Source organism: Alligator sinensis, unplaced genomic scaffold (genome assembly GCF_000455745.1).
Source record: "Alligator sinensis unplaced genomic scaffold, ASM45574v1 scaffold830_1, whole genome shotgun sequence".
Classification (NCBI taxonomy): domain Eukaryota; kingdom Metazoa; phylum Chordata; order Crocodylia; family Alligatoridae; genus Alligator; species Alligator sinensis.
This window is the reverse complement of record NW_005842309.1, coordinates 1,338,108-1,348,127: the sequence shown is the minus strand read 5'-3', so window position 1 is coordinate 1,348,127 and position 10,020 is coordinate 1,338,108. Positions and strand designations below refer to the sequence as shown.

The 10,020-nt window shown below is 44.4% G+C and overlaps 1 protein-coding gene across 2 annotated transcripts in view; it reads right to left on the bottom strand.

The window, feature by feature from the left end:
* The window catches only part of CUNH8orf48 (chromosome unknown C8orf48 homolog), a 163,931-nt gene that overhangs the window by 48,240 nt on the left and 105,671 nt on the right, over positions 1–10,020 (bottom strand). The window contains exon 8 of one of the 2 annotated variants that reach the window (XM_025209814.1): positions 4,577–4,646. The exons of the other annotated variant lie outside the window; for it this stretch is intronic. Coding sequence (XP_025065599.1) covers positions 4,606–4,646 — 41 coding nt within the window. The 3' untranslated portion in view covers positions 4,577–4,605. Of the gene's footprint in view, positions 1–4,576; positions 4,647–10,020 lie in introns of those variants that run through there. 2 annotated transcript variants of the gene reach the window in all.

Genomic DNA, 10,020 nt, shown 5'->3' with positions numbered 1-10,020 from the left:
TTTTAAAACTCCTACTCTGCAGTGCGTCCTTGACTAATCGCCTGAGTTCATTGAAATCAGCTTTCCTAAAGTCTAGCACTTTCACCCTACTAGTTACCTTACCCACTCGACGTCTTATGGTGAATTCTATTATTAGGTGATCACTGTCCCCCAGATGGCTACTGATCTGTAGGTCCTCTACCATGTCATCCCCCGTTGCCAATACCAGATCCAGTATGGCATTCCCCCTAGTGGGACCGTGTACCTCCTGTGTCAGGTGGAGGTCCTGTACACAGGTTAGAAACCTGCGTGAGCGGTGGGACTTTGCTGTCTGTGTCTCCCAGCAGATGTCTGGGTAGTTTAGGTCCCCCATGACTACCGCCTCTTTAGCTTTTATGGTCTCCAAGAGTTGCCTCAGGAGCCCCGCATCTATTTCTTCCCCTTGATGTGGGGGTCTCTAGCAGACCCCTACCACCAAATCCCTTTCTCCTTGCCCCCCATGTAGCCTAACCCACAATCCTTCTACTTCCTCATCCTTGGATTCCGTCTTGATGAGGGTTGACGTATATTGCTCATTGACATAGAGCACAACCCCTCCCCCTTTTTTCCCCACCCGGTCCTTTCTGTACAATCTATAACCCTCAATATGTACCGCCCAGTCGTGGGACGAATCCCACCAGGTTTCCGTTAGCCCTACTAAGTCGTAGGTGTTTTGTTCAAGCAGGAGCACTAGTTCATCCTGCTTGTTTCCCATGCTCCTAGGATTAGCAATCTCCAAGGAGGGGCAGGACTTCTGGGTTCCCTTGGCCAATCAGAGGCATGAGTGAGGGGCTGCCACACTGTTGCAAAAATGGTGCCAGGCACTGCGCTCAGACCACAAAATCAGAGGGCAGCTGCCCTGAATTCAGTAGGTCCCTATAAATATATAATCAATTACCCAATCTGAGATCTCCTCTCACCACAGCCTATCTAAACTTTGTAGCTGTAACCAAGCCTCTTCAGTATAGGCAGAATAGTCAACTTCTCTTGAAATGCAAACCTACTAAAACTCTCTCACCGGAGCACAGAGTGGAACTGAAAATAGTGGGCAGCTTATTAACTATCACAGATAAGGCCAGAAGGAACCGCTGTAATCATTTAGTTGGACCTGCTGTGAAACAAAGGTTAGAGGACTTCCCTAAATTAATCCTTATTTAAACATGAGCATGTCTTTTAGACAAACATCCAACAAGATTTAAAAACTGATGGAGAATCTGTCACACCCCTTGCTGAGTTGTTCCAATGGATAATTATCCTCATTGTCAAAAGACATGCACCATTTTTCCAGTTTAAATTTGTCTACCTTCAGCTCCCAGCTACAGGATCTTGGTCTTCCTTTGTCTGCTAGATTGATAAGCCCATTATCAAAGTTTTGCTCCCCATGCAGCTCATAGTCTGATCAAATCACCCTTTAATCTTTTCTTTGGAAAGCTAAATATACTGAGCACTTGGAATCTTTCAATAGGGCACCAAAATTCAGTCAATGAATGAACTGGTTGCTGTATCTCAGAAATTAAATAAATGATACAAGTGAGCCAACAGTGTGCCAACAGTCTGCCCTTGTTGCAAAGAAGGCTAATGGCACACTGGACTGCATTAATAGGATCATTGCCAAAGACTGTGGGAAGTGATTATTTCCCTCTATTTGGCACTGGTGATGCCATATCTGGAACGCTGTGTCCAGTTTTGGGACCCCTGCTATAGAAAGGATGTGGACAAATTGGAAAGAGTTCAGAGGAGGGCAAGGAAAATGGTTAGATGACTGGGACTCATAACTGTGTTGCAGTGCACTGGTTGTGCCTGCTACTTAAAGACCATCAGGTAGGCTGTGGAGCAGCCGACAGGTGGGTTCAGGCCCAATTAGGTAGTCACCTGACTGCAGAGGGCCACCTGATTGGAGGAGGGCTGGGCAGACAGAGTATAAGTGCAGACCCTGGGAGCAGGGAGGGCAGTTACATCTGGAGAGCTGCAGGAGTAATTTTGCACAGCTAGAAGACTGCAGCTCCTATAACACCTGGAGGTTAGAGCAGGAACTATGGGGATGGAGGAGGTTCCATTTGGTCCCGGATAAGACCTGAAACTGCACCTGCTGGAGCTGGTTAGTGTGATGGGGCTGCCTGTGGCAGAGCAGTTTCCAGGAAATGTCACACGTGGACCACTCCAGGGTAAGGTGAGGATTGGTCACCATAAAGCCTCAGCCCCCACTGCCTTGTAGGTTACCCCATGGAGGGGGAAGGTTAAGGGAGCACATCCTGACAGAAAAGCACTATGGGGCCAAGGCCCACTGAGTGGGGCCTGAGGAGGAATGTATAGGACCAGTGAGGGGCCAGGGCCAAGGTCCAGGAGGGGCTTGAAGCCTAAGGAGGAGAGTATGGCCCAGTGAAGGGCCAAGGCCCCACTGAGTGGGGCCTGAGTGGGCCAAAGGCTGGCTGTGGTCCAGTAAGGGGCTGGGGGAGTAGTATGTGGAATTGGATGCCATCTGCAAGGTATGGGACACAGCGTAGGGTCGGCCCAGAGCCATGCAATTGGCCCAGTACATCAGGGCCACAAATTAGAGCAGCCTCCTGCATTTATATAGCTTCTTTCATCAAGGCGTGGCAGATGAGTGCAGGGGCAGACTGCCCTAAAATGGGGCAGGGCATCTATCTCTTTGGGTGCCTGAGAACCTTCCCTCCCCCCTGCTTGCCATTACAGACTTATAAGGAGAGGCTGAGGGAATGAGGCTTATTTAGTCTGAAGAAGAGAAGACTGAGGGGCGACTTAATAGCCACCTTCAACAACCTGAAGTAGAATTCAAAAGAGGATGGAGCTGGACTGTTCTCAGTGGTGGCAGATGACAGAACAAGGAGCAATGGTTGCAAGTTGCAGCAAGGGAGGTTTAGGTTGGATATTAGAAAAAAAACTTCTCACTAGGAGGGTAGTAAAACACTGGAACAGGTTACCCAGAGAGGCTGTGGAGTCTCTGTCCTTGAAAGTTTTTAAGACCTGGCTAGACAAAGCCTTGGCTGCGATTATCTAGTTGGGAATGGTCCTGCTTTGAGCAGAGGGTTGGACTAGATGTGACCTTCTGAGGTCTCTTCCAACCCTTATTTTCTACTATACCATTCTGGTGAACACATAGTAGATGTGTTAGACTAACTGATGTATGAAAAGTCCTGTTTCTTGCAGCCTCTTTCTCAGATGACTAACATACAGATTATCCTTGACTCCTGCTAATCTCAAAGGAGGTTGGGGGCACCCAGCACCCTGTGGAACAGTTATGCTATATCCCTGTATATATGTATACAAACACAATTAATATATATTATTGTATTATGAAAAGTATATACAATATTATCATATATTATATTACATATGCATATAGACAAGCAATTTCCACAATGGCTCTAAACTATATGCCAGTGAAGGTACTCTAAGGGTAGATTCCAAATGCTAGGAACTCAGCATAGCCCCTACTGGTTCAAAGATACTCACTCATAGATTTTCTGATATAATGCTGCTTTTGGACCATGAAACTCCTACTTTGAATCTCATTTGGAATAACATATAGGAGCGTAGGATGGATGTGTAATGTCCTGGATGGATTCTTTACTTCATGTATGGTCAGCAGTCTGCAGAAGCTATTACTGAGACTGGCCAGCATACAGGGAACTGTAAATGCATTTTAACAACAGATTTTCAAACTAATGCAGCTCAATCACATCTGCAAACTGTATATGTCTGCACACATGATGTATACTAATAGTTGCACATATAAAAGAATATGTTTCTGAGTAAGAAGAGTAACTGTATATACAGTGGCCAGACTAACTCTGGTACAAAGAGATGTATGTGCAGATTTATTCAGGCACAGTTCAGGCACCTGCATTTTCAAGAATTGGCCATTATTATATAAGCAATATTTCTTTTTTATATAAATAAGAGAAAAGCATCTATGTTCAGCAGCTTTTTTTTTTAAGGATCCAAGATTTTTAATATCCAGCAGGTAAAAGTTCACATTATGGAGTTGTAAGACAAAGTACCACAGCAAGTGCTTATCAGATGGAGTATATTATGCTACTCCGATGTGATCAACTGTACATTTAAAAGATGTGACCTTATGGAAAAGCCCTACAGAATCTAAAATGGACACTAACATATACTTTTTTAAAGTGGCCTGTAAAATGTAAAATAGCCTGTAGATCCTGGGTGAGTTTTAAGCTGCCTTCTCACCCATGTGCCAAGCTGCACTATCGACTCCTAGGTTGCAGCTGAACATCCTGGCAAATGAGGCAGTAACACAAATATCCAGGCAGAACGGGCACACTTGTAATGTCCAATTGAAAACAAAAATCAAAGAAAGAAACTGGAACTCGTTAGCATTGTAATGCATCTGGGGTTAGATTTAGTGTCATTCAAAGACCACAGGCAGCAGACGAATGAAGAAAAATGGAGCCAATTTGTGGCTCAGTATTTATTAGCATTTAGATAATATGCCCCATCCATCATACACAGGCATGTTTCAAAAGTACCAGTGCTCCTGCGTTCTGAGTGCTCAGAACCCTTGTAAATCATCTTCCTCTGATCTTGCTGAGAATAAAAACACATTCATCTGGATGCAACCTCTAGGGTAAGATTTTTTTCCCCTTCTGATGGAAATAAAGACAGATGATCCCAAGGAATCATAAAAGTAAGAGGTGACAGATTAAGACAAAAGGTATCCACTTCTTTGCATTAACATGTATTTGTAACTTAAAACTGCAGGCACAGTCATAAGACAGTGGGATTTTTAAAAAAATCACTAGTTACACACCACTGAGATCAATGTTGATGCATTTAAAAGGTTCAGCCAGTGGATCAGTTCATTAGCTGCATGTTATTTTGAAGAGGGGAAGGAAGGGTTGCCTGGACATATGGGAAGGTGCTTCAGGCACTATATTCTTTCAGGAGCTTGACTCTAGCAGCACCTTACCCACTGGGAGAGTGAGCATGCCATGCAACACATTAAGTGCACAAGCTGAAGGCATTACAACATTACAACAATCACTGTGTGCATGGAAGAAAGCTGTGGCCCACAGCAGAAATGACAGATGTGCAACCATGGAGAAAACTCATCTAAGTAAAGGTCTGTCAGTCTGTTTTATGAGGACTTCCTACCACAACACTATGTTCAAAGGCCAACAAGTCCTCTGCCTAGGAGCATCAGGCTTCCAGAAATCTCAGTAGCTTCTGACTTCAGTATAGTACTCGTGGTCAGTAGGACTTAATCACATGTTTAAAAGTTAAATGCTGGCTGAAGTGCTTTGCTTAATCATTGCTTAGGAGAGATAAAACAAGAACTGGATGAGATTTTTTTAAATAAAAAGACTATTTTGGAAAATGCAAATTCATCAAAACAAACTTCTTTACGGAAAGCGCTGGTTTCAATAAATTTTCTGTTTTGGAAGGTTTGGGGCTAAATGACCATTTTAGGTTTTTTGAAAAACAAAAGTGCCATTAGTTGCCTCAAAATTACTATTCATTTGGAAATTTAAATTAATTTACTGGAAATTTAAAGAAATAAAATAATAAGGTTGAAATCAAAATTAAAAATGTTGATTGACCTAAACTGAATTCTTCCCTTCCCAGATTCTTGCTTTGCAAACATTTTTGAGATTTTGATTTTTCAAACCAATCTGGGATGGGAAAATTTATGTGAGAAAATCATTTTCTTACCACCAGGAGCAGATCTAGACGGGGTGTAGTGCTGCGGTCACCCCCCCCCCTTTTTGAGACCCCCAAATCAGGTAAGAATTGCCCCCCCCTTTCTTCCCCTCCATGCTCAGCAGCAAATCCCCTCTTATTATGTTCCTCCCCTGCCTGCCACTAGTTGTCCCCACAGTCCCCAGCTGCCTTAGTGGTGGGGGCAAGCTCCAGAGCCGCTCTTGCCCTGCCCCAGATAGATTGCATAGGGAGCCAAGTTCAGCTGGGGATAGCACTGGTGGCTGCAGCAGGCGGATTTTTGCTCCTGGTCCAATCTCACAAGGTGTTCCTTGTCAACCCAGCAGCAGGCTCATGGAGGAGGAACCCACACGCTGCTGCTGCTGTTCCCAGCTGAACCAGCTCCCCATGCAGCTTGGCTGGAGTAGGGCAGGAGCACCCCTGGAGTTCCCCCTGCCCCATAGGCAGCAAGAGATAATGGCAAGAGCAGGCAGGGGAGAAGAGGAATGGAAGGGGAGTGGAGATACCTCTGACCATGGAGTGGAAGGGATGGGATGCTAAGAGCAGGGGGGAAGATTCTTACCTGATCGAGGGACTTGAAAAAGTCCCTGGGCTGTTGCTCCGGCAGCACTCTACCCACCTTGGTGGTGGGGATGCAGCCACCCTTCCAGCGCCAATTGTTGCTCCCATACCTGTCTTTACAAATCGTGTATTCACCCATATGCCCAGCTCTTGTTAATAGGTTTCAGCTCTGATTCTGAAGTCTCAATAGCAGCTCAGGCTATAGATTTGTCTGGCAGCTGTTTGCTAAAAAACCTCTTTCCATAATCAACAATGATTATGGTAGCATTAGTGTTCTTAATTTATTAACATAACAAAGACAGAGTTAATATTCCTACCACAGGCATAGACTAGTTCAAGCTATATATTTATTTAATTGCATAATCTTTGACACTGGAGTCAGCTCAGATGATCTATTTCTGAGCAAAATAGCAATTCTAATGTTGTTACTAGCAGATACAAATACCCAGGAACACTCTGACAGAAGAATTAACTCATAAAACAAATTTGACAAGTAGATGAGCCACAAACCCTCCTGTGGCCCAGGATTGCAATGAAGAAAGAGGCCTCAGTAAATAGGGTCTTTCTAATTCAGGAACAATGACGCACAATTAATATCAGTGTCTTATACCCATAGATCATGAAAACAATTACTGATATGCTGAACTCACAGCTTGTATGTTTACTGAGCCTCTCTTGCTAAAACATACCAACATTAGATAGAGGAATAAGGTAGTTTTATATTAAACCGTAATTAATTATTATTTTAACTATTTCTTTAATAGTTGCTATCACGTGCTACTGAGAAACTAGCTTATTTAAAAAACACCAGTAGAGCAAGAATGCGAGTCAGTGCTGTACTGCAATAAAATAATAGCTGCACACACACACATTCCATCCAGTGCTGAAGAGCCATGTGACAAGGCTTCAGTAAGGGGAGCCCAAGGGCTAAGGCACGTGTCTGAGAACCCTACTCACCACCTCCTAGGCCCAAATTCCCAAACTCCTTCAATAATCCTGGAGGCAGCAAGAATTAACCCCACAAAAAATACTGCACTCAGCTATAAGACAACTGCTTTGTTAGATATGTTTGCCCACACATGGACATTCAGGAGCTACTATGGAGTCACACATTCCCCGTCTCCAGCAAGAACAAAAGAACATGGACAGCAAGTCCCTAAGGACCTGATATGCAGAGGAACCCTCTTTATAACCCAATCTTTCCCTCTCCTCCACCCCACAAACCCTTGTTTCTTAGCCCTAAATAGAATACCTTCAACACCTGGTGCTGCTCCCTGGTGCTTGGGTACCCACAAGTTCAGAGGTTGAACTCCATCTCTACTGCACTGGTTAACAAGCACCAGCACAGTCATTAAACTGGTCAGAGAGGCTGGGCTGCCCCTGGAAAAAATAGCCACAACCCCAGGGTTTGGGTTCTAGCTGCATTTCCTCCAGTAGCCACAACACCACCTGCGTCATCCTCGGTGTCTGTAATTGCATCCCCATGCCAGCTGTTTGGCCCAAAGTGGATCAGGTGCCTGCAACCATTTACTGTCCCTCTCTGTGCAGGCTCTATGGAGCAATATTCTTCCCTTCCCACTGAGGAGGCAGGCTGGCAGTGGGGAGTCAGGGCTGGGTAAGACAGTGGCTTGGACTGCTTCTTTTTTCTGCCTGCCCTTTGATCAGTCAGGCTTCACAGAGGCAGTTCTGGCCCTTTTGCATTGCTGCTGATCTACCTCTAGAGTTGAAGGTGTCACCTGTTTAAAATGTATACAACGGTTTGAAAGAGCAAGTGAAAGAAGACTGTAGTGTCCAGAAATGAGGCCTCGAGGAAGGCTTGGGCGTAATTACTCACATTGGACTATAGCCAGGGCTCTGGGCTGACAAAAGTATTCTCACAAAACATGCCATGAGAGCTTCAATAAACACAAAGGGTCAGGATCTTGGTTAGATACCTCACTTGAATCACAGCACCTTTTTCAGTACTGTACAGTGTCTCCTACTGGCCAGTTATGGCACAGAACCCAGTTTGCTACTAAATGAATCACCAGTACTTTTTTCAAGTAGTACAGACTTCTGCAGTTCCTTCATTTTTCTTGGTCTTCTGGAATCAAATCCCAACTGGACCTGTTCCTTCTGGGCATTTGGAAAGATGTTCTGCTGACACCTTTGCAACAGTGTGGCTGCAGGACACAACACTAATTTACTATCTCTTAGGATATATCCCTCAAATGCTCTGAAACTTTGAAAGATAAGCTGGTAACTATAAGATCCTTTTGCTAGGAGCCCAAACCCTGGCAGAAAAATTAGGCTTTATCAGGAGATAAACAATACACGTGTGTATTAGGACACAGCCTGGGCTGCTGTACCTGATGGTAGCCTGTGAAACCAAAGTAAAGCAAATACATAATAAAGAGCGCAAAGAAGTTTCTTTGTACCTAGCTCACAAGCAGATATTGATGCAGTCACAAAAAATGTACATGTAGTACATGTGTAATACAGCAAATCTTTCAGCTCAGTCAAATGCAAACGCAAGTAGACCTGGCAACACATACCCAGGCTTACATGTTATTAAACACCAAGAGATACAAGAAGTCCTGTGAATTAGGGAGCAAATGCAAGCACATAAAGATACAGCTACATGCACAAGTACATGTCTCATGTATGAGTGTATGCCTCCTTCTGGCCCCTTCATACCTGTATGTTGCTGGAAACCAGATTACAAATTGGCAGATGGCACTTCAGGTAATGGGCTGAGAGCAATTCAGGGATGCCGAACAAACTAATGTTTTTATTTTTTTAGACACCACAAATCCTCAGTTCATACCAAAGAAGTGGATTAAACAGCTGAACCAAACAAATGACAATTTGTGAGAGGCCTGAGGCTAGCAGCAAGCCCATCGCGAAGGACAGACTATATTGGATGGGTTTTGCAGGCATGACAGATGAGTACTTCTTCCTGTTCTAAATACTGCTGCCTGCTCAATAAATTAGTAATGTCATTGGTAAGAGCAGCAGCAGGGCTTCGTGTATGCAATGTGGGGACTGGCAGAGTCTGGTAAGAATGTTTGTAGTGGCTGGTTTGAGAGCAGAGTGGGAGAAGAAATCATTACTGCTGACTCCATTGTTTCATCTGTTTCCCTGATCTTATGTCTATCCTTGCCTCTGATGTTGCTCTTTCAGAATGTCTCTCTCCATTGCTACTGCTCATGGATCTGCCTTTGGCTTCTGCTGGCATTTCTGCCCCTGTGCTGCACAGTCTTTGCCACTTCTTCTGTGGCTGCACAATCACCCCACCTGTCTCTGCTGCTTCACACGCAGCTACACACTCAGTGTCAAGTCAGTGGCACTTTGCTGGCCCAGGACAGCTTCACACGTGCATGTGCATAAATCTGTAAAGGAGCGTGATGCATTTTTCTGTATCGTCAGGTGAATGTTACATGCAATGACCAGTGCTAAGTGACTGAAAATTCAAATGCCTTAGACTCGTTTATTTTCTTGACTAGTCTGAAATGCAGTTGAAAAATCTTTCAGGACCTGCTCTTTATTTAATGGCTCCCCTATCTGTACTTTCACTGGGCAGCTGAGTCACATCTACAGGTGGCCCACCAGCCTTTCTGTCTCTGATTCAGGACCTGGATTGAAACAAGCTTTGCCTCTTTTCTTTCTTTTGTGGCTCACAGGTGTGGCTTTGTGCCATTCCTTTGAGAAAAGACACAAGATGCTGTGCATGAAAGGCACCATATTAATGTGATTTATATT